We start from the raw sequence: 24,216 nt of genomic DNA, 5'->3' as shown, positions 1-24,216 counted from the left end.
TAAAGGAACCACTTACACTAATAAATAGGATGTACATGTGAAGTGTGCTGCCCTGGGTCCTCAGTTCTCCTTGCAGCTTTTCTTATACTCTGATTGATGCATACTTAATTGAGCACAAAAAAAAGACACAGTGGTGATGCCGATGGTGATGCTTGAGTTCAGATCAACAGTAAAAAAGGTCTGAAGTGAAATGAGGTCTGTGTGGAGTTTGAGAGTGTACATTTTCTCAGCAGAGAAAGGACATGCAGGCTTGGCCGTTGATGCTGCACCTCTCCTGCTGCTCTCCCCTCCATCGTTCCCTATATCTCTTGATCCCAGTTTCTCTCAAAGGGGGGTATGATGAAATATTCAGAGGGGGCTGTCAGTGCACAATATGCCTCCATTAGAGGATGTGTTGCAGGATGGCTGCTCGAAGACCTGCACTGCATCAGGAAACAAACCCTGCTGGTTGGCTTAAATAGACACGTTGACACAGTCTGCAGGTCTCCATAATGTTTGATTGGTCTGTATGGTTCCTAATAATAAGCACGTTGATTATTATACGCTGGTTCACATTAAAACAGTGTCTGTCATGTTTACCTGTAATCACTGCTGTAGTACAACATCTTTAAAGGTTCCAGATAAGATATTTGCAAATATGATTTGATGTCAATTTATTGAGCAATTGTCATTATTTAACAGATATCAAATAATCCATTTTATAATTATTTTGCTACTGTAAAGATCTAAAAGCACACACTTAGCTAATCAAGTCAGTGTAAAAACAAGCAGGTGTCACAAAACCCGGCAGCCAACACAGAGGTGGATATAAATCCTGTAATCCATGTATATCGGATTCCCCTGTGGATACGAATGAGACTGATCGGGATAATGAGATCCAGGTGTGGATTTGCAGGAAAGCTCAGCTGAGGGGATTGAGCAGATGAGAAGGATCTGTTTGTAAACAAAATATGAATTATTAAGGTGAACTTGTGACTCCTCGTCCTACTAAAGCAGCCCCAGCTTTTGTGTAATCCCAGTGAATGTAGTTATAGAAGTTCTTATTCCACAGACAGAATAACACTGCATGACGTCAGGGCCTCTGATAGTGTACTGCTGTGATGCATGCCTCTCTTCGTCCGGGACACACCCTCATTCTGCCTATTTGTATTCTTCGTGTACTCCGAAATATCGTGCCGTGGCCCACATTTAGAAAATGAATGCATTGTCGTTCCCCTCCCTTTCAGGCTTCTCTCGGCACCAAGTCGGGCTGTCGCATCCTCTCCCTGGCAACGAGAGGAGGAGGCTGCTCGGGATGAGGGAGGGTACCACGCTCCCACGTGTCCTCCTCACATCAGACCCAATGCATTGCTCTTCGCTTTCCCATCCCTTCGTTTCCGCATACCGCAGATGCACATATGCAACAGCCTCCACGTTTATAACCTCAACGATGCACACAAACGCACCCGCGCTTCCACGCATCTGAGACGCGCGCGCTCCTCACTGATCAATACATTGGCCTGTATTGATCAGCCGGAGGCCTGGGTTGTGATTCATTTTTCATAATTATGATATGCTAATCCAAATTGTCAACAGCGGTGATTGCCGCCGAAGCTGAGAGAGAGAGAGAGAGAGAGAGAGAGAGAGAGAGAGAGAGAGAGAGAGAGAGAGAGAGAGAGAGAGAGAGAGAGAGAGAGCATCATCAGATGTCATTCGCTCTTCGCGATCATTTCTGGCTGCGCGGTTCTTTGGTCTATCTCTTTCCCTCCGTCGGCCGGCTTTGTGACATTTTGCCGCTCTCGATGTTGTAATTCGGGAGAATATGTGAAGATCATGCTGGCGGTGTGGTGCTTCATGGTCTTTGCTGCAGTGGGGGAGAGGCTCGCGGTCTCAGGTAAGAGAGAGAGAGAGAAGAGAGAGCGAGCGAGCGAGCGAGAGAGAGAGGGGGGTTCGGATAAAGAGCGGGAACACCCTTTTTGTTTCCTTTGCATCCACATTTTTCCCCCTTGCAACAGCACTTTTCCATCCCCGGTGTCGGCTGTGCTTTTATTGCAGCGGGAGCTCGGTGCCCGCCGGTCCGCTGGCCTGGAAGCACTCTCCGATGCGCTAGATTTGCTGCATCAACACATTCGCATCGCAGCCCCATCGCCTCAATGAAACGTGCCCATAACTATTTACAGCGCCGTTTAATCCAGTGAAGAGCACAATAATACAACTTGTCAATCAACAAGCGAACGCGTTTTACGTGGCGATTTGAAGCTACATGGCCTTGTGTAGCTACCTATGGGCGTCAGGCTACTATAGCTATGACGAATTACATCACTTATTTTCCATTTAAGTCATATCCACCACATTTCTGCTCATAGAGCGATGGCTGATACAACGTTATCAACCGCTGTGATACGTGAGGTCACCAAACTATTAGTAAAAACACTGATCTAAATGCTCACACTATGTGACTTATACGAAATATAACACTTTTCTTTGTTTACTTCAGCACTATCAGGTCCAATTTGGACAGGCTCAGGTGTGTCCCTTCCTTGCCAAGCCCTGTGCACACTCATGATCCTGTGGTAAGAGTGTCTCTCTTGTACTCTTGTACCAGCAGGTGTGGACAGGAACCCTGCTCGGGATGGAGGCATCTGGGACTGGTTTACCCCGGCAGGGCAGCTGGACAGCGGGGACACTGCCACCAAGGTCACCTATCCAAAGCGGTTGGTGCAGCAGATTGAGTCCGAGGAGGAAATGGCTCATGACCACTTGGATACCAGGGTGAAGAACAGCACTGGGAGCACTTTGGTAAGTTGTAACTAATGTTATAAATAAATCAAAATAGCCAATTTATCTGTCCTTTTCCACAATGGATCACTTGGTTCTCTGCCCAGTGATCTTAATTTAATGGCCAAGTACACCCAGGGGTCCTTATCTTGAATGGCCTGGCAAAATGATAAATAGATCCATTTCACTTGAATTAGATTAAACATAAAGCATCCCAATTGGGCAATGGATGAGAACATTTATTTATTGTTACCTGACAGGTAGAACATATAGTCTTCTGGAACAAAATCATATGAAAATAGTGCTTGCAGCTCAATGTGCAGATGAAATATAGTACCCAGCATGGATCCTTACTCAACAAATTCACTATTGGTGGCAGTGAGCAAGTCTTTGTGGACATATATAAGTGTGACAGCAGGCTGTTGTGCTGATGGAAACCTCATTTTTCCAGTGTGCGTAACAGTGCAGCGTTCATCATTTGTCTACCACTCAGGCAGCTTCTGCTGCACAGGAATAGAGTGAAGAATGGTGTCCCACAGCAGTTATTTTGACCCAGTTAGTTACTAAAAAATCCTTTCCAATGTCATCTGAGAATTAATGTCAGTTGAGATTAAACCAAGACAGGCAGGTTGTTGTTTTGCAGCCATTTTTTTGCCCAAATTCAGGCTGTAACACGCGGGGCAAGCTCTGACCCGCTTTGTGCGCCTTGTAGTAAATGCACAGTTTATCGGAGAGCTGTTTAAATGTTTGCATGGATGTTTGTTTCTGTAACGGTCCTCATCTCCACATGGCAAAGCTTTGCCTGTCCTGAAATATTCAGTCGTAATGTCCGATCATCGGGCTGCTGTGCTGAGCCCCCGACTTCTTCATTATTCAGAGATGTGTTGAAGTATGTCTCCATTAATTATGAAGCAGGCCTGTGTGAGAAGTGCTGCATGGTCCAAGAGGCCCTGTATCTCTCTCAGTCATGCTGATACGACGTAGATCATAGAACTGTTATGAAAGAGTACATTAGGCTTCTTAGACACACACACACACACATACACTCACACAAACACACACACAGTCACATGTGTGAAGATTATAGTGAAGATGGAGGAGAAGCTTTCTTAACCTTGCTTGGAAGGAGGGCCATGATCCATTTAGAGGCAGCGGGGGATGAGCTGAACCTTTTTTTTCAGTCACATCATGTTGCCTTAAGAAGTGATGAGGCAGCATTCTTTATCTGCGATGATTTATTTGTGGTCAGTGGACACTGAAAGACAAATTAATGTTTTTTCAATGTTTCTCCATAAAGACTACATTCCTGATTACAATTATTTTAAGATTTCAGGCTGAGGTATGTGCTGTTCCTAAATATTTACACGTACAGCACATACCTCTGTATTTGGAAGATGGATATCATTGTATGTGAAATTGATTTGACTGGTTAATGGCCTCCATTTTTTATTAAATTAAATGTAATTTAAGGATTTTAAGGTTAAATTCCTGAAGAAAAGCACTCATTGTGAGACCAATCATAGCAGTTTGTTGTTAAACAAAAAAAAGTCAGCCACATCTTTTAACATTACTATGATTATGTTGAATATTGATTTGATATAATATCATGGGTTGAACATACAAATATCCATAATGGTTCAAAAGGCCTGTAGAAAGATGGATGGGTGTTCATAGGCTCCAGAGCAGCTACTGGTCTTGAGTTGTGTCAAGAATACAATTTTAATCCCACCTTTTGAACCAATGTGCTCGAAAATGTTGAAAAATGTGGAACAATTTCATTGCAATTGTGCAAACTCCTTCCGCTGAGGAAGATGTTGTGAAACAATCAAAAGCTCCAGAGGAGCTGCTCTATGTATTTCCTGTTGAAAACAGTTTATCAGCCACCAAGAGTATCACATAATGATCAAAACACAAACGCGAGCGATGTACACAGTGCTTACTGCTTCAGCCTCCCCGAGACAGTAGGAAGAAATGTAGAAATGTGTTATCCAAACCCACCGGAGGGAGTAATCCTGGATAGTGATGCATTTTATTGTAAAAGCCCAGTGATTCACTCGAGCCTGGTTCCCCCAGACAGAGATCAAAGCCATGCTGGCCCAGTCATGGCTGCTGAAGAGACACACAATAAATCTCTCTCTCTCTCTCTCTCTCTCTCTCTCTCTCTCTCTCTCTCTCTCTCTCTCTCTCTCTCTCTCTCTCATGGCCCTGCTGCAGTCATACCTGCCAGACTGCTATCAGTGTTGATCAATAGAGACTTTATCAATCATAATATTTCAGCTGCTGAGTTGTGCACGCTATTGATTCTGTTAAATTATTCATGGAACCTTTTCATGATCACTCTTTGGCTTTTAGAGTAACACTCTGAACAATACATGTTTTGTTACTCTTGAATTTATCAATTTTAAAATCTGTCTCTGTCACTGTGGGTTTTCTTTTTCAGCCCGTCCACTTGGCCCAGAGCTGTTTCCAAGTGGATGCCTTTGGACACACCTTCACTCTGGAGCTGGAGCTAAACCAGTTAGTATTACTGTCCAAAACGCTATCAGATCTGTCTTTTTTGTACACACTTCAATACAGTGTGAGGAGGCGCTCCTAGTTCACAACAGCTGTTCTCATTAGCATTTTCCAGCACTTAAGCAAATGCACTTAGCGCCTCTATTATGTTACATCACATAGGGAACACGACTATGGAAAACACACAGACACACACTGCTGTATGTTTCTGGGATTTCCACAAATGTATGTTAACATGTTTCTTTGTGAAATACATGTTAGGTGAGAGCCACAGGTGTAAAATAACCCACGTGACACCATTGTTGAATACGTGGAGATAATGCTGTTGGAGTTGCTCATGGCGTCTCTCTTCTCTTTGCAGTCACCTCCTGTCTTCTGAATATGTGGAGCGGCACTTTAACCAGCATGGCAGCCCCTCTCAGTCTGTGGTAAGGCAGTTTGCGTGGGGCGGGATGTGAAGGGACAGGATTTCAGTGAGTGAACTTGTCTTTTGGCACAAAGTGATCAGCATATTAAATCAGAGCGGCCGTGCAGCGTTCAGTTCTTTGGCTGCACAAACTGAGACTTTAACACCGGTGCTGTTGCCAGTAAATCTTACTTAGAATACATTAAAGTTTTGTTTGTCAGATGCAATGCCTCTTGAGAGCTCTTTATATAACACAGTCCCCATGTCTCATTTATATTTTAAGGTCATCTTAACGCCGAGATGCTTCATTTAAGTCTTATTTTACAAACAAAATACTATCTTTTTGTTTGTTTCTACCTTTTTCAGGCTGATCTCTTTATGTGATTGTGAAAAAAAAAAGTTTTCACAGTTTGATCTCATCCTCCTGTTTTGATCTATTTATAGACCATGCATTGTGTGCTCTCTGCTTCAAAAGTAGGCTGCCATTTAACTGTCTGTGACTGTGCGCTACATATTTGGGCTCTTCCTGTCAGCGGTGTGCATTGCATTTCTCTCAGCTGGGGCCTTTCTCAGACGGTCAAGAAGAAAGTCAGTGGATGCCTGTGATGTAAAAGCACAAGCTCAAAGAATAGAGATAGAGAACGGGGAAATGGATGAAAGCTTTGACATCTAACGTGATGTGTTCTTGTCAGGACCGACCAGAGGAATGTCATTGCGTTTTACTCGCCAGGAGGGATGGCATTAATGTTTCTTTTTTTCCGTCTAAATGTGCCACTCACTGCTTACAGTCCCCCACCCACCTGCCCCAGCACTCCAAGCCCCCACCCACCTGCCCCAGCACTCCAAGCCCCCACCCACCTGCCCCAGCACTCCAAGCCCCCACCCACAATCACTCCAAACTCTCCCTCCGTCCTCCTGACCAATCACAAGCCTGTTTCTATAGCAACCCGTTGGCTCAGCAGTGTCATTAACTTCTTGGCAGCGCAGAGAATGAAAGAAGAGCGAGAGGGAGGAAAGAGCGAGCAGAAGAGGAGGAGGAGGAGGAGGAGGAATGAGGTGGAAAATGTCAGTTAATACAAAGGAAAGACGAGCTTTGGACTAGGGGAGGAGTTTTTTTTGGGGGGTGTATGTGTGATTGTGGACGCTCTGGGTTTGCTCCCAGAGCGGCGGGAGGGAGACGGGGCTTGCAGGGTCGGAAATGGAGACCTGCAGTTACACCAGATTGGCCCTCAGCTGGACGGAGGCCTGACGTAATGCCTCTGATGCTGCTGCTGAACATGGCCGGAGTGATGCATTGTGGGCAGCACGTCACCAAACTCATCTCTGTTGTCAGAAGGCTGTTTTTCCTCTCCATTTAAAGCACCGAGGTGTTGTTTGCCGGAACTGTTGTGGCAAGGCTGAGACACCCTGCTGAACTCAATTTGACGCAGGTGAAAGTGTCTCTCACTTCTCTCACCTCTCCCGGTGGTTCATCGTCGCCTCTGTGACCTTCTCGTGAAGCCGAGCGCCCTCTTATGAGGGAGCGTTAGCTGGGGACAAAAGCTGGGGCTCTATCGTGCTGGTCAAAGTGGTGATGAGGATCGGAAAGAGCGAATGACACAGCGGCAGCCTTCGTACTGTACATGGCACGTTACCTTCTCAGATCTATCTGTTTCATTTATTGAAGAGATGCTTGTCAAAGGTTTAACTTCACCTCCATTGTCAGTGAAGCAGAATAGAGGGGAGTAGAGCGCAGGACACAAATAGGTCACAAACTGTTTCATGAACGCAATAACGGGGAAAAAGGGAGAGGGGAGTCGCATATACAGAGGTTGTGTTAGGTTTCCCTTTAGAGTGCACTGATTCTGACACCCAAATGAAGGATAAAAGAGCCTGTAAAGCCTGAAATGTGTGTGTGTGTGTGTGTGTGTGTGTGTGTGTGTCCACAGGGAGGGGAGCACTGCTACTACCAGGGACGGTTGAGAGGTTTGCCAGAGTCCTGGGCAGCTCTCTCCACCTGCCACGGCCTGTGGTGAGCCTGACAGTAAAGCTTTATTCATACAATCACATTGGTTGTCCTGCTATATTTCTTCTGCACACATCATGACTTTATTCTTGCTTGATTCTGCTCTGCATCTCAGTGTCTTTCTCTTGTTGTTGGTCCTCAGCGGCATGTTCTCTGACGGCTTCTTCTCTTACGGGATCGAGCCGCTTCACAACGGGAGCAAACAGGTAAACAGTCACAGGGGAGCAGTTGTCGTGATGATTGCCAAAGTATTGTGATTTCCTTATTTGTCTTATGTCATCTGGGTATATTCTGTTATAGGATGATGGCGCTCACTTAATCCGCAGAATGCCTGATATCAGACTTTCCCCCCACTGCCCAGGTACTCCACTGCATTCAAAGCATAAACTACTGACACTCATATCACATCAGAATAGTACAACCTTTACGTCTTTTCTTATCTTTATGATATTTCAATATATCAATGTAAATGCATTTTTTAATTAGATTAATTAGACATAACAACCTTTCCACCATTTTTATATTGACTGCTTATGTTAGTGTCCAACAAACGTCCAATACAATTATTGTCATCATTCCCATGTTCAAAAAACTGTTACAGCTGTTTGTATTGGGGACTGTAGTGTTCTGGATGAAATTGCGATAGAAATGCTTTCACTGCACCTTTAATGCACAATAAAATACTCATACTGCTCTAAGTGCCTGCAGCTCTGCTTCTCTGTGTGTCCAGACTGTACAGAGGACGGTGAGTGGGAAAGCAGAGGAGGTGACGGTGATGACGACACACCGGACCAACTGAAGGAGCAGCAGGTGTCCGGGGTGCCGAGGCGATCCAAGAGATATGTTCGCAAACCCTCTGTCCAAACTGAGACCAAATACATCGAGTTGATGGTGGTCAACGACAATGAAATGGTGAGCTTTTTTTGGAAGTACTTTTAATGCTAATTATGTGGACTTTGTTGTGCAGAAATTGTGTTGTCCAACAGCATGATCTAACAGCATGGTTCGGTTAAGTTGCAATGTGTGTATTTTATCTGCTTATTATCACGATCGCTTGTCTGACAAATGTCAACACGAGGAAAGAAGACTACATTTGAGCTGCTGGTCATTTTTCTGTGGCATCAGAATATCAGAGCATGTCTTTTTGGGGAAAGTAAACTATATTTTTACAACTGTCCTCAAAGGTACAAATGTACAGATGTTGACGTGTCAGTGGAAACTATAATACTAAAATATAGCTGACGATAAATGGCAGATAAAATAAAATGAGTGACATTCCTTAAAGATTTTGTCAGGGTCCTTATAGATATCTAAAAACAAACGTGTGTGTGCGTACTTGTGTGTGAACGTGAGTCATCTCTGACGCCATCTGTGTATCTCTGTGTCTCCACAGTTTGTACAGCTGCGTCGCTCCAACAGCCAAACCAAGAACTTTGCCAAAGCGGTGGTCAACATGGCCGACGCGGTAAGAGCTTTGTTTGTGAGCTGATAATCCTGCTGCTCCTGAGCTCGGTGGACTCACGCTGCCACCTGTGCGCTTACTTCTACATTTGAAAATAATTCCTCCCAGATTGCACACAGTGTTCACAGCACATGTGTCACACCCACAAAGTGGGAGACTGATGGCCGTTTTTTTTTTTTTTTTTTTTTCGGTCCCCAGATCTACAAGGAACAGTTGAACACGAGGATCGTGCTGGTTGCCATGGAGACCTGGACCTCTAAAAATATGATGGCAGTAGTAGAAGATCCATTGATAACGCTGCAGAGCTTCATGAAATACAGGAAGGACAACATCAGAGACCAGAGTGACGTCGTCCATCTTTTCTCGTAAGAGGAATCTAAAATCTTGATAATTGAGGCTCATGTGATGTTTGGGTGCTCGTTGAGGTTTTCTTTAAAGTGATGTCATCTTTCCTTTGTGCCTCAGAGGGCGTACATTTCACAGCAGCCGCAGTGGGACGGCCTTCACAGGAGGAGTGTGCTCTCTCACGCGGGCAGGAGGCATCAACGAGGTGAGGAAAAGCTAGACGGGTTGCACTTTCAGTTGCAACATCTCTAAATTCAACCTTTTTTTATCAAATGAGTTCAAGGTTTTACATTTTGTTGCAACTGAATTATTAGATAAAAGGCTAATTAAAGAAATAGTTCAACATAAAGGAAACAATGCGACTTCGCTTTCTTTTTCTTCTTCTTTTGTACCTCTCTTGTGATTGTATGATAAATACGTAGCTTGAGCCAGCAGACACTTAGTTCAGCATAAGGTCTGGAAACAGTAGCAGCGGCCTGACTCTCTCCAAAGGGAAACAAAATCTGCCTTCCAATTCCTTACTGGTCCCAGCCAATAAATAGTCCAGCACATAACTCCTCAGTAAAACCTTGATTTGTTGTTCTTACAACTCTGTTTTTTTGACTTCAAACCTGCAAATGCTGGTATATTGTTACCCTTTTGACAGAGCCAGGCTCACTCCGCTGCTTCCAGTCTTTAAGCTAACTGGTTGCTGGCTGGAGTCTTATGTCTATCATATGAGAGTGGTATTGATCTTCTCATCTTGGCAGGAAAAGTAATAGGAATATTTCCCAAAAGGTCAAACTATTTAATCCTGATTAATACCTTTTAGGATTGGATTCCAATGTCTCACAATAAAACTCCCCCGAAATGAATGTGTTGCAGTACGGGAATGTAGGAGCAATGGCCATCAGTTTGTGCCAGAGTCTGGGCCAGAACATCGGCATGAGGTGGAACAACGTGCGCAACTCTGCAGGTAAAAGATGACAGGGAAGCAGGCTCTTCTTACGGCTGTTTATCAGGTCAAGGGAAAGCCTATTCTTCTTTGTTGACCATAGATCTTTTCTCTCAAGACTTGCTGCAGCATGTGAAGTTTCACAGCTTTGGTTGCTGGTCGATAATCACATTGTTTTCTTTCACGTCGTCTATTTAAGTTTCCCCCTCTCACCTGTGCTCTTCTTCCTCCTGGTCTTCTTCACAGGAGACTGCAGGTGCCCAGATGCCTGGCTCGGCTGCATCATGGAAGACACGGGGTAAAGATCCACATGAGTGCACACTGATGTGAATAACAAACAATAACACAACACACTGTAAAAATCATCTTTTTGTCTGTTTGTTGACAGGCTTTGTTGCACTTCCTCTGCTATTTATTTCTGTTCCTTTCACTCAGTTAGCCAAGCTTGTGATAATCACAGCTTGTATCTGAGGGGTTAAAAAGACATGTTGAAAACCTCAGACATAAATGTGCCAACTACCTTGTGAGAATTACAAATTGAATTTAAACCATTTTACTATACAGTATGCGCAATTTGCATTTGGCTCTCCTTACCAAATGTGACAATACCAATTCAAATTCATCATTTAAATAATATCCTACTGCAGATGGTAACATTTCTGTCTGACTACAAAGTGATGGCACAGACACCCACAGTGGATCTGGCAATCCTTACTGGCAGAAAAGCATTTTGTGCTGTGTGTTTGTGTTTGTGAATACAGATACTATCTGCCCAGAAAGTTTTCTCGCTGCAGTGTTGATGAGTACACCCAGTTCCTGCTCCAGGGGGGCGGGAGCTGCCTCTTCAACAAGCCAAACAAGGTGAGGGCCATATGGGGATCGAGGATGTGATATATATATATATATATACAGTATATGTGCTCATATATATCGGTCTCTGTCTCGCTCAGCTGTTGGACCCTCCGGAGTGTGGGAATGGCTTCGTGGAGCCAGGGGAAGAGTGTGATTGTGGGTCCCAAGTGGTGAGTTGGACATCAGGCATGAAAGCCAGGTCTTAAGCTGTTTTCTGGAGCGGAGCTGAAGGTTGGTTTTCACCTCTGTGGCTGCAGGAGTGCGCTCGTAGTGGAGGAGCCTGCTGTAAAAAGTGCACACTTACCCACGATGCCATGTGCAGCAACGGACTCTGCTGCAGCAGCTGCAAGGTGAGTCCACCGAAGAAAGAACTTGATATAGGAATGGATTTTTTTCTGCACGTGTTTTGCTCATCAGGATAACTGGAATTAGAAATTAGTTCTAGATATATAAGGCATGGTTTAAGATTCAACCCCCTAGATCCTTCATATTGATGTCCAGGGGTTCATTGTACTTTTCCCTGAAATGTAAAAAAAAAGAAAAGAAAAGCGCTGACTAAGAGTCACGTATCTCTATATGTCATATCATAACGTGTATGACTTATCCGGCATTTACCTGATGCCTTTCCTATGCTTTGACCTAGTATGAGCGGAGAGGCGTGGTATGTCGAGAGGCTGTGAACGACTGTGACATTCCAGAAAACTGCACCGGAGACTCCAGCCAGGTAGAGTTGACTGTAATGTAACAGTGGAAACAAATAAACAACAACAAGATCAAGCATCAAGGTATCCAGAACATTAAATACTCTAATTCTTTTTTGCAGTGTCCTCATAATGTGCACAAGCTTGACGGCTACATGTGCGATACTAACCAGGTAAGGGCTCGTTTGTGGCATGTTTTCTGCTCTGCACTTCACGCTTCCAGATACTTTACTATTGTTGCCTCATTTCTTCAGGGTCGCTGTTACGGTGGACGATGCAGGACTCGTGATGGCCAGTGTAGGTGGCTCTGGGGTTATAGTAAGTACAGAACGCATGCGGCTTTCACCTGGAAAGGGTGTGTTGTGTGTATATATATGGCTTTGTTGTCTCATTCTAGCTGCAACAGTCTGATTAGCGGCCTTGTTTGCCCTCCCAGATTCCGCTGACAGGTTTTGTTATGAGAAGCTGAACGCTGAGGGGACAGAGAAAGGCAACTGTGGTCCGGGTCCCGAAGGCCGAGGATGGTTGCAGTGCAACAAGCCGTGAGTCACACCTTCCTGACATCTCCTGCTGATCTTCTAATCTAGAACCTTCAATAAATAAAGACTTTAGTAGCACTTCATGGCACTTACTTATAGCACTGGTAGTTTGGCTTTCTTGATGAAATTCTACTTTCTTGATTCTTGTTGTTCTGAGTTTGTACTCGTTTAATGCATTTATTATAAGTTGCTTTGGATAAAAGCATCAGCTAAATGAAATTTAACGTGATATAGAAGGATACAAGTGCTTCTTTTGCAAAAAAAAAAGTGGTGCCTCAGCTTAATTTTGTGCAGATATTGCACTGCTTAAGTTTGTGTCTTTACTCAATTAAAAAGATACAATTTTCTTTTATATTTTCAACAAATGTCAAAGAAAACACTATTTTAAATTTTGTAAATTTAGTGTATATTGATTTTAGTCAATGCATAGTTCACACTTCTAAACTAACTTTATAAAACTTAAATTTCATAAAGACAATATTAAAGCTTTACTGGTGCATTCTGAAGAGGGAAGTCACGTCCTTGTAAACAGCTTTTGTTGCATCAAACCCTAAAATCCTAATTGACAGAAAATGGTTCAAATGTTGTGCTCTTTTCTTTTGAAAACAAAAAGAAGTGGGATATTGCGAACACAGCCAAAGTTTCCCTTTTTTCTGATAGGGATGTCTTATGCGGCTTCCTGTTCTGTGCCAATGTGACGACGAAACCAAAGTTCGGAGACCTGCAGGGTGAGGTGACCAGCTTCACCCTCTACCACCAGAACAAATACCTGGACTGCAGGTAAGTGGGTCACATCTATTCGATCTGCTACAAATAACAGAGTCTACAATGAGAATACCATGTGATTGAACGTTTCATTCCACGTCTAATTCCTCTCCCACCTGTGTGACACGCTTCCCTCAGAGGCGGCCATGCTCTGCTGGAGGACGGTTCAGACCTGGGCTATGTGGAGGAGGGCACTCCCTGTGGTCCCAACATGATGTGTTTGGAGCGCCGCTGCCTCCCTGTGGCTGCATTCAATCTCAGCACCTGTTCAGGATCTAACTATGGGCGCATTTGTACTGACCACGGGGTAAAGCATTCCTCTTCACAAGCTCTTCACGTTTTACAGACAATGACATATCAGGAGCCAATAATCTAATCTAATGCAAACCTTGCTATAATATCTCTTTTTATGAAGAGCGTGATGTTTATTTCCATATCTTCGTCATTCATACAATAAGCTTATTCAGATCCAAAATCACCAAAGTTGCACAGTGGAAATGTTGTTTCAACTAAATGACTAAATGACTATTTGTTGTGAAACTACATTAAAGTTAAAAGACGGTAATTTAAAGGTTGTTCAAACGTCTGCGTGTCACTGAAATGACAATTCAATTGAAATTCAGCACCCTTTTAACAAGGATTCATTCTCTTTTGCACTGTTTATCACCAACTCAATGCTTATTGGCTACATCGTGGTTTTAACATCCTGCTTGCTCATCTCTTTCTTGCAGCTATTGCTCTTGATATTAATCTTTCCCTCCCACTCTCTTGTAGACCTGCAGTAACGAGGTGAAGTGTATCTGTGACAGGGACTACACGGGGAAGGACTGCAGTGTCTTTGATCCCATCCCTGAGCCAACAGTCCAGACTGGCCCAGAGAAGAAAGGTCCATGGCGCCTCTCAACCCACTCACGTCTCTCTTTCTGTCTGCCTCTCATATTCCCCTCATACTCTCGACCCATCATCACTGTCTCGATGTACTGAGGTGCTCGCAGAGTCCTCAAACACAAAGAGTAGTTCACCTGTTCTTTGTGAGATACTAAGTACACACACAGTGTTTTACTTCCTGCTAAGTCTCGGTTTCGACGATGGAGGAGTGTGGGCGTGTGTTGAGACACATTTACTCATTAGAGCATATGTTAGTGTGTGTGTGTGTGTGTGTCTGTGTGTGTGTGTGTGTGTGTGTGTAGGTAGTACTGTATATCCTGCAGTCACTGCCATCTTTAAGTGTCTTCCTTACTTTCTTGCAGTCTGCCAATGACACAGAGCCATTGAGCTGCTGCACTCATAGGGCCAAAAAAGCCACCCTGAGCAAGAGGGTGTCCAGCTGAAAGAGCAGGAGAGGGGGATGAGAACAAAGTAATACAACTCTCTCTCTCTCCTTTTTTTTTTTTTTTTTGTAACCATTGTCTCCCTGACTTCCCTCGCTCACCCACCCGTTTGCCACCTCCACCCCATGTGCTGGTATCCTCCTCCTTCGCTTCATCTCTATTTCTCTGTCTCCAGGTATCTTACCATCTGCCTTTCTCTCTCTCTAGTTGTTGTTGTTGATGTACAGTGCCGATGCTGTCCTCTGATGTGTGTTTTTTAGTGGTGTTGTTTTGTTTCTGCCCCTCCTCCTCCCCCTCCTCTTCCTCCTCCGCACCCTTCCTCCCTCCTCCTTCCTCTGCGCAGGTCCCAGTGGCACCAATATCATAATAGGGTCCATCGCAGGTGCTATTCTCCTGGCAGCTATAGTCCTAGGGGGAACAGGATGGGGATTTAAGTAAGCGTTCTGGCATGCCTTTGTGTACCTGTCTGCTTCTACCTAAAGGAACCCCCGCTCCTCCCACTCCCACCTCTCTGAAATACTAGTTTGCAACTTGTCATCCAACCCGGGGGAGGGGAAATTGGAAGTTGAGTCTGAGCTTAAAACTCAAACTACTTTTGGTGTCAAAACCTGTACGAAACATCACACCGGTTGTTTTCTTTGATTGAATCATTAGTCAAAGCTGAGCTCCATCCTGCACCTTTCCGCCCTTTTACCGTAACGACAGGACTGAGATGTTATGAGACATTTATGGAAAGTGTAATGCTTACAATAGATTACCCAGAACATCCTTTTCTTTAAAGTTTTAGTGGTGCTCTTTTAGCCTGCGTTGTCGTGTTACAGGCGGCATCCTGACCCCAAATGCCGTCGCCGATGTGCTCCTTCTGCGCTGTTCCACCTGTGCATGCTGGCTATTGTTCACTCCTTATGCTCTGACCTAAAAGGACTGCTCCGACTTACTTTACTCACAGTTGGATTCATAAGATTATGGTGGCTGATGAAAAGTTGTGACTTGAATAACAACATTTTTGTCGTCAGTCCTTTCAGGGCCAGAGGTAAGTGTCTATGCATGTGTGCATGAGCTGTCAGAGGTTTTCTCTCGCAGTCAGACCCCCGGCTGAGAGAGTGGGTGTAAAGGTTTCTGGTGTCGATCCTCGTGAGACTCTATGAGATGGTCAGCGCTATGACTACTGTCGACCTGCCGCGTGAGGACAATTGTGGAGGAAATTGATCATTCTGTGATTTATGTTTTTGTCCTAGAATCTGTTCTGTGTTTAAATGTTAACCGAGGAAAAACACCAGATCTTATGTTCACATTCTTGCTTGTTTATGTCACGTTTTGACACTTCTAACTGTTAATGAATGATCATTTGTTACTGCTTATTCGATCTTTAAATTTCATGCAATTCTAAAGCAAGGCAAGATGATGAGCGTCACACCGTGTTTCTTGAAATAGTTCAGCTTGTCAGTCATTATTTGTCATATTTCCTAATGTCATTAATGATTTTTGTTCTGGTCTTTTCTCTCGATTTGTGCTCATGGGATGCAGGAACATTCGGAGAGGAAGGTATAACCTTGCAGTGCTGTGACCATGTCGTATTCTGTGGAGCAGAATCACAAAACATTCCTCCGCTTGACTTCCTAGTCCGTCATCTTCCATGTGAAGCTCATCCCTTGACTCATCATCCTCACAGATCTCACGGCTCCTCGCTCAATTTCTTCCTCTCATCTCAGCCTCTGAATCTCATTAAATATCATTAATATCTCATGATATTCCCTTTAAGCAGAATAGTGTCTTCCATTTCTGAAGCATCTTCACTTGCTGTTGCCTGTACAGTCAGGATTAAGTTTTAGTTTTTACTGTTAACATTCCTCTTTTTCACTTCCCCTCCCAGATCTGGTGGAGGATAAGATGTCTGTCCTGTCTTTCTGTCTCTCTGTCCTGTCTACTCCTGTATTCCTCCACCGTTTCCACACCAGAGAAGAGGGGAACAAAAAAAAAAGTCTTCCACTCCTGCCCCAAAATATCTCCAAACCTCTTCCGATCATCGTTTCCTCCCCGTCCCCGCCTGCTCCTGTCGTCTGTCCTCCTGTCTGGCTCCACCCTCCTCCGGGCGGCTCTCCTCATACCGGCCGTATCACACCGGTGTGGCTGCTTCCGGCAGGCCGCCGAGGACACGCCTGGAGCGAGCAGCTGGCTCTCCCTGTGGGAGACACCAGGGTCTTCCTCCGGTCCGGAGGCTCTGAGAATGTGTGTCTGTTCACCTCCTTTACTCCCACCTTGAACAGTCTGATGAAGAACATATCAACGGTGGAGCAATTTATCACGAGACATGTCTTTCCAATGCCTGCCTGCCTGCATACAACGGGCCACCGACTCAGTCCACAGGTAAATGTTGGACGAGCAATTTAAGAGATTGGAACAAAGTAACAGGAGTGGAATAGTTTCCTTTTTTCTGAAAGGAGAAGGACCTGAGGCTCAGCTTCTCCAAGGCCACGCCGTGACAAAGTGGACAGTTATATCTGTTTTAATCTTCAACGTTTGGCAACATGGACAATTGAAAAGAAACCACACATTGGACTGATGTGAGCATGTTTTCCAAAGAAAGTCTGAGGAAGGACTGTTGATCATACAACCGATGGCTCGAGAAGCAGTCAGCCATTAGCCAGAGCCCTGCCTGACTTTTTGTTCAATGTTATTTGTCCTTTTAACACGAGGCATCCTACTTGCCCGCCACAAGTTTCAGGTACTAAAAGGGAAGCTAGGCGTTACGGTTTTGGGATCATTTTTGAACCACTGACCTTCAAAACAGCAGAGACCGTAACTTAGTGTTTTCAACCACAGACCGACCAACATACATTCCACAATATCTGTCTGTGTGCGTGCTCATCCACTTCGAGGCCAAATGTTTGTACGCTCGGGAGGTTGGATCTGTATCTTTGATCACGTGTGAATGTACTCGTGTAAGAGATTTTTAAAGAGAAGAAGAATGTATGCGTGTTAGGGGCAGTTGTGTCCATGCACACTAATAACACAACTCCTTTTAAAGGTAGAACGGCAGGTTTTTACCGCTAGAATATCATCTCTTTCTACAAGCTGTTGTGTGCTGTAGCCATGGCACCACCATAAGACAGCACATTAATAAAGAGTTCAACAGTTTTTATGTCATGTATCTACAAAAAAAACGAGCACTAGCCAACTGTATGCACACCTATTTGTAAATATGTGCAAGATATAGTGAATGTTAAATGCACTGTATGGAGATTTATTTCAAAGCTATGTTAAAATAATGAGTTGTATCTGTTTCAAACATGTAGCTGTCAGTCTCTCGACAGGACTGCAAATCTCTCCTGTCGTCCACGTTGTCCACGCGTCTTTAAATGTGGCGTAACAGCTAAGCTAGCTGTCTCACATCTCTCTCACCATTCCAGCTATCACGTAAATGTCATGAATCTTTTGTACATTTGTTGATAGCCCTGAGTACTGGGGGAACGCCTCAGCCAGAGGCTTTGTACTGATCCCCTCTGTACATGAGATTAAAGAGATCTAGTCGGGGGTCCAGGAGGCAGCTTGTCTGAAACTGTACGCGTGTAAGAAGTCGGTTTGGTTCAGCTGAGCTTTGCACTATGGCAGATGCACTATTGTTATCATTACAATATGTACAGTGTTGGTAACAAATACAATCTTGTTTGATGACGTTTATGGAAAAAAAAAAAGTGGAAAATAAGATGCATTGTATTCAATATTTTTAGACACTTTTTGAATTGAGACAAAAAGAGGGAAATTAACTAAGGCTTGTAGTTGATTTGAAATGGAAAGAAAATAAAATACGAAAAAATAACCACCTAGTACTCTCTGTTATGGTATTCATATTTGATGCTTTTCATAGATGGTTAGACTTCACAGTTTTATGCATTGGTCTTTTTAAATGTATTTTAGTTCACAGTGGTATGAAACCCAGTAATTAAGGGCAAAACTGTAAAACTATACATCAATATTGCTTCCATCAATTATTTACAACAATAGGTTATTTCATATTCCATTCTCCAAATGAATCACTGAATCAAATGAACATTACAGCAATCAAATAGGATGTTGTGCCTCGTCCATGATCCTATTGATATTAAGTGACAACGACAAAAAAGTATATTAAAATATTACTTTAATTATGAGCAAATTATTACATCAACGACCCAATTTGTCGTTGACAAATCGGTCAGATATCTTCCTTATCACACGGCACAGAGGCATTCAGCTGTCATTAAATAAAAACTCAATAAAAACTGTAGAAAAGTCAATAGCAAGTACTGGCATGACAATACACATGAAGGTTTTAAAAGGCTGATGGCAGCCAAAACAGAATATGTCGATCTCTGATCTGGATCAACACGACGGATGACTTAATCATTTCATCCTTTTGCTGGAGGGGGGGGGAGTACACCGATGATGTGTTATCTTTCTGCTGAATACTGTTGGGAATGTCGATGTGAGTCTGCGGAGAGGTCGACACTCTTTGGCATGTCGCTCAGGAGACGAGGACACATGTCAGTCTACGACCTGTCCAGCGTCCGACTTAGTTTTGGGTTCTTGCCACCATTCAGCCAGGAAGGACTCCTCGTAGTCGCCCATACCCTCGAACTCTGTGTCAGAATGCTCTGTGCGAGAAGAGGCCGTTTCTTCTGGACCCACCACGCCCTTAAAGGGAACACAACATATTTTACTCTGGCAAAATGCATCCTTTTTTTTTTTATGTCTGTAAATCTCTCACTTGTGCACCCTATAATTCAGCCTCAACTCTCTCTCAGTCCTCCTCGTCAGCGTTTAGGTCCAGGCAGTGTGTGTATGGGAGGGGCTGACCTGAGTATAATGATGTGGCACAGCCTCAGTGGCCAACACCTCCCAGCCACATACCACACGCTGCTGGCGGAAAACACAGCCCCCCCTCTGCTTTCTCTTCCGCCGCCTTCATCCCCTCTTCCTCTCCCTTTCATCCTCTCAGACTTTGTTCTTTCCAAAACCTCAACAGCAGCTTGCGCTTAGTGTGCGAGGCAAGAGAGAGGTTAAATTCCCCCAAACATATTTTATAATATTTGATACTTAAAGGAAAAGGAATTTGTACTTCGGCAAACAAGGCTTGTCTGGTCATGCAGACAGTTTAGGTTTTATCTGCTGAGGATTTGTCTGGAGCACACTGGAGGTTGATGAAGTTGAATTGGTGCGATTCGACAGAAAATATCTGATATCTGAAAACCTCATCACATAAAATCAACATAGCGAGATAACCATACTTGGAGTAAGTAAAAATATAAAATAAACATGTCTAGTTTGGGGTGTCTAGAATGTGACTTTTTTTCTAACTGGCAGACTATAGCAATACTGATGCTAAAATGTCTAATTTTCCAACATCAACTGTACAACAACATACCTCATCTTCAATTTGTAGGTAGTTCAGTGCAAACTCCAGCATCTCTTTCTGCTTGGTTGTCTCGTTAAAGTACTTCAAAGCCTCCTGAAAAACAAAAGTGGCATAAAGTAGCAGGCAAGAACAAGCCTGTTTTATAGCTTGGCACGAAGCAACAAATTTGACCTGTTGTGCTTTTGTTTACTTCAGAAAGCCAAGGCGTTTTACAAACAGAGCTGGTCCACTGCAGCTGCAGACGACTCCAATACAAGAAAAAAAGATGGGAAAACAAGTCGGCCTTTACGAGAGTACATGGCTTTCTAATTACCACCCTGAGATTGTGTTAATGTCCATGCCAAGACCGCTTCATGCTCCAGTTTTCCTGCTTTGGTTTAGTAAAAGCAGTGTGAAATATGTTAACACCCTCCTCTGCCTCTGGTTCAACCACCAAATCCCAGGAAGTACCAGAAGGGAATCGCGACGAGGTCTTTGTTTCACTCACAGGCCGAGGCTGAAAGTCCACTTCCTCAAGTCCCCACTGCTCCCGGTAGAAGCGGTAGTACGCTATGTTTTGCTGCATCACCTGGTCTTTGCGGTCAAACAGCATGTAACTGGCTGCACACGGAGCAGCACTCTTTACGTCATTCACTGGAGAGGATCACAAAGTCATACATGTGAAAAAAACCCTAAGGCTGTGTTGTTGTCAAAAGCCTGAATCCAGAGCCTTTGTCACACTTCTTACATTTATAATAGGAAAACTGGAGGTAGTGATACATGGTGGCTACAAACTTCTCCACAAAGAAGCCTCCAACGTTGGGTGTCAGGTTCTCCTCACATTTCACCTTACATTTCAACGCGTCTGTGTAGAGATCTGAGGGAACGGCATGTTATTTTCTTATCTCAAAAGCACAGTAACCCCAAACAGACGTTGCATTGCTCCCTTATTACCTGCCAAGGTGGGATAGAAGTCTTTGAACTCTAAGATCTCATACGAGCCTTCGCAGCCTGCCAAGCAGAGACTGTGTATTTCAAAGTAACGTGTGATGGCCTGCTCCATGTTTCGGGCGCTGTTGCTGAAGTCTCCGTTGTTGTAAAGCGTCACACTCTTCAGGAAAACACTCTGGATTACAAAGAGATGCGTTTTGTACAACTTTGAATAGTTAAGCATGTGTTTCATTTGAGTCGAGTGACATCGGCGGCGTTTATCCTACAAACCTCATACGGCTGCTCCTCGTGGTCGATTAGATATTCTTCCACATCAAACAGAGTCTTGTAGTACTTCATGTTCTTCGTCAAATAGGAATCCGTTGGGTTCTTCTTCAGGAAGGTGTGAGCCGCCGACACAGCCTTCTCCAAGTTGTCAAGCTGAGGAAGAATAGAAGCTTTTTAATGAATATCCCAGTATTTTGGAGGGGATTTTTGAAATAAGAGACACGATCTCTCTCACTGGCATGAAGAGAAACAGCAGCTCCTGCTATAAACATTCTTCCAACGTGACCTCTGACCCCTTTGCTGCAACAACTACTGACATATGTAGACCACTGATGTTAGAATATACAGAATTGATGAGTCAGTGAATAGAAAACTAAAGCCAAGGCAAAAAACTAAATGTAAAAAACACATTTCACTTCCCACTCGCCTCCTCAAAGAAGAGGAGAGATCCACCTTTTGATGCTGATAATTGTGTGTATTCATGGTCCAATCTGGTAAGCATCTTTAAAAGCATGTTTGTTGATCTGGGCGGCTGCTTGAGCACCAGATTGGGAGCTTTGATTTCCTTAGACCAGACACACCTACGCAGTACCAGCAGTTGAAGGGGTTGCTTTGCATATTACACCAATATAATGAATGATACACAATCTCTGAATTATAATAGCGAGGGGGTCTTTACACACCGTATGTGTTAACTAAAAGATGTTGCAACAAAAATAATGAGCTCAGCGGTTTTGCCTCGTACCTAGTTCCCATCCACCTGGCTGACAGAGGAGAATGGGGGGATTGTTTCAGGGGAACAGTGGAAGAGACGTGGCACACGCTCTGCTGGGGCTGCAGGAGGACGAAATGAAGCGGGAGGGGAACCAGCGCACGTCTCGCCGACTACAAATATCGATGAGCCTCGAGAAACCGACTGCAGATACTTTAGTTATTTTTTCCTTTTACGCACACGCTGAATACACATACAGCCTGCTGTACATGCTCCTGTGTTAATGCACATAGTGGAATACAGGAATACTGCAATAGCTTAAGTCCCATATGACATATCTATAACATGATCACTGGTGGACTTTGCGAACCATTTGGTGTGACCGCACAGCTCAGTGGTAACGGCCTACATTTACGTTCGCCCCCTTTGGGCACATGAACCTCCAAACCCGACGCGCCGGTCTCACCTTGAAGTGCGCATACTGGATGTACCGATACGGGACCCTTTTCTCGAACGCCTCCAGTAAATCACGATTCGGATATGACATGTTAAACACGGGGAAATCCGCCTTGCACTTTTTAAGGCACGCAGCCCGCAGGAGGATGTGGCGCACGACGCGGAGGCTGCTGTCGGCGAACAGGGTGCTGTTGTCCCGGCTCACGGCGCTGCAGTTGCGGCCGCAGAGCGCCTCGCTGTCCCGCAGCAGCCGGTGGAGACGCAGGCTGAGCTCCAGGAACTTGATGCTCTCTGCCCAGTTCTCCGCCGCGTACTGCTCCAGCGCGTAGTTGTAGGAAGAGTCCAGCGGCATGATGTCCTTCAGGGGGAAAGTTTGAAAGCTGTACTTCTCATACTGCGCCTCCACCACGGCCGGGATGAGGAGGGCCAGACACAAGCTTCTCAGGAGCATCGTGACGTCAACCGGCTCTGAGCGGCAGAGTTCTTGTTTTGACTGGAGCAGGAAACTATCTTTCTTTACTTGGGGAAACTCATGACTGCTTGCACGTAGGCTGGGGAAGTCGCGTCCATTAAGATGCTAAAGACAAGAACCGCGGGTTAAGACTTTCAAAATAAAAGCCCTTCTTCTTTGTTGCGATTGCTCTTCTGGTCTTCTTTAGGTGGAGCCTATTTATTTTGATTCCACATGTATGTTATATTATATTTAGTCATCCTTCTAATTGTGCTGTATTGTTTTGAAGGTGTGTCCCCCCATTTAGTACACAAATGTAGTCAAATATAAACAAATGAAACACGAAGAACAACATGTCTGTAATCCATTGTTTTGAGTTACATTGCATATTACTCAAGTAATGTCTGTGTGTGTGTTGCATCCACATATGCAATAGCTGCAGATTGACACGTGTTGTTGTTGTTGTTGTTGTATTAAAAACACACACACACACCAAAACATTTGTATGCATGTTCCTGTAAGAAAGGTTATGTTTTGTGGCAGAAGATACATATAATACAATTACATGCTATGGCAACTGTGGGGAGTTTTTACTTGTTAAATAAATGTAATATATAGAGCTCAATCAACAAGTTTACAGCTGCCAAATGCAACTCGTGACACTTACCTTGAAGAATAAGCCACTTCCGGTGTAAATGGTGATCACTCTGGCTGGCTTGACACAGACGAGAGTTGGACTTGAGGAAAGGCCAGAGGGTCCCGTTGTCCTCTCTGTGTTCTGGTGTCAAGTACACAACAGACCCATGAACAAAAATGTAACGTATTAACAGTGACATTAATGTTTTTTTGTCTTTTTAAAAAAAAATATGTTTAGATAATGTTGCTTCCAGGTCTCAACCTCTTGACTAATGATGTCTTCTTAAAACTTAGTGACTGAATAGTTGTCTGCTTGGCTAACTATATTCCGAGCAAACTGACAAGCTGAGACTTGGGCTGGTGAGCCATGAAAAAAATAATTTGCACAGTTTGACACCATTCTGGGAGGAAAAGAAAATAGCCGCTGTGCCTGCAATATCAATAACATTTCACGTTCATATAATGTTATAAAACTCAGACTTATTTTGATAGAGCAGAATATTAATACCTCTGTTTGTTTGTTTTTTACCAGACAGTTAAGTTTGAAAAGTAATCATGTGTGTCGTTTTAATATAGCAACACAGGCAACGGCCCTGATACATTATTGTGACACCAAGACATAACTTCAGGTTATGGGTAATTACGTAATTACGTTATAATTTTCATCTCATCCCAAACGTGACTGAAACCGTGGCCTCTGGGCCAGGCATTACACGTTTGCAGAATTCCATTAAAAAGTGGGTGGGGAGCAGGGCCAC

The 24,216-nt window shown here is 44.0% G+C and overlaps 2 protein-coding genes across 5 annotated transcripts; one reads left to right on the top strand and one right to left on the bottom strand.

Annotated features, from left to right (window-relative positions):
- The first annotated feature begins 1,636 nt into the window (after window positions 1-1,636).
- Window positions 1,637-18,610, top strand: LOC137786221 (disintegrin and metalloproteinase domain-containing protein 11-like). 4 transcript variants are annotated; one of them, XM_068577944.1, is made up of 26 exons: window positions 1,637-1,873; window positions 2,588-2,778; window positions 5,198-5,274; window positions 5,633-5,699; window positions 7,606-7,688; window positions 7,825-7,888; window positions 7,983-8,043; window positions 8,413-8,594; window positions 9,076-9,147; window positions 9,343-9,509; window positions 9,610-9,694; window positions 10,354-10,444; window positions 10,670-10,721; window positions 11,185-11,284; window positions 11,374-11,445; window positions 11,533-11,625; window positions 11,919-11,999; window positions 12,099-12,149; window positions 12,231-12,294; window positions 12,413-12,518; window positions 13,176-13,295; window positions 13,419-13,587; window positions 14,055-14,166; window positions 14,955-15,045; window positions 16,139-16,156; window positions 16,485-16,640. In XM_068577944.1, the coding sequence occupies exons 1-26, from the start codon at window positions 1,813-1,815 to the stop codon at window positions 16,498-16,500; spliced, it is 2,346 nt and encodes a 781-aa protein (XP_068434045.1). In that variant the 5' UTR covers window positions 1,637-1,812; the 3' UTR covers window positions 16,501-16,640. The 4 variants fall into 4 exon arrangements, 3 of the variants coding, with proteins under 3 accessions (XP_068434045.1, XP_068434043.1, XP_068434044.1); XM_068577943.1 differs by having other exon boundaries at window positions 1,687-1,873; window positions 2,585-2,778; XM_068577942.1 differs by lacking the exon at window positions 14,955-15,045 and having other exon boundaries at window positions 1,638-1,873; window positions 2,585-2,778; window positions 16,485-18,610.
- A 109-nt stretch (window positions 18,611-18,719) lies between these two features.
- p3h4 (prolyl 3-hydroxylase family member 4 (inactive)) lies at window positions 18,720-22,941 on the bottom strand. Its single transcript, XM_068577964.1, has 7 exons — window positions 22,382-22,941; window positions 21,207-21,356; window positions 20,940-21,111; window positions 20,734-20,862; window positions 20,494-20,639; window positions 20,016-20,099; window positions 18,720-19,285 (listed from the first exon to the last, which is right to left on the bottom strand). Exons 1-7 carry the CDS (start codon window positions 22,820-22,822, stop codon window positions 19,136-19,138), a joined length of 1,272 nt encoding a protein of 423 aa, XP_068434065.1. The 5' UTR covers window positions 22,823-22,941; the 3' UTR covers window positions 18,720-19,135.
- Between the last annotated feature and the right edge of the window lie 1,275 nt (window positions 22,942-24,216).

The sequence above is a fragment of the Clinocottus analis genome, unplaced genomic scaffold (genome assembly GCF_023055335.1).
Source record: "Clinocottus analis isolate CAN_PGR_092001 unplaced genomic scaffold, fCliAna1.0.p SCAF_16, whole genome shotgun sequence".
Classification (NCBI taxonomy): domain Eukaryota; kingdom Metazoa; phylum Chordata; class Actinopteri; order Perciformes; family Cottidae; genus Clinocottus; species Clinocottus analis.
This window is presented reverse-complemented; position numbering and strand designations above follow the sequence as displayed.

Coding starts and splice junctions, on each gene's coding strand:
- LOC137786221 (XM_068577942.1), top strand. CDS start 1,813: ATGCTGGCGGTGTGGTGCTTCATGGTCTTTGCTGCAGTGGGGGAGAGG. Junction 10,722..11,184: donor TGCATCATGGAAGACACGGG/GTAAAGATCCAC, acceptor TTGTGAATACAG/ATACTATCTGCCCAGAAAGT. Junction 12,295..12,412: donor TAGGTGGCTCTGGGGTTATA/GTAAGTACAGAA, acceptor TTGCCCTCCCAG/ATTCCGCTGACAGGTTTTGT.
- p3h4 (XM_068577964.1), bottom strand. CDS start 22,822: ATGCTCCTGAGAAGCTTGTGTCTGGCCCTCCTCATCCCGGCCGTGGTG. Junction 20,640..20,733: donor CCAGTTTTCCTATTATAAAT/GTAAGAAGTGTG, acceptor GATCCTCTCCAG/TGAATGACGTAAAGAGTGCT. Junction 19,286..20,015: donor ACCTACAAATTGAAGATGAG/GTATGTTGTTGT, acceptor GTTCCCTTTAAG/GGCGTGGTGGGTCCAGAAGA.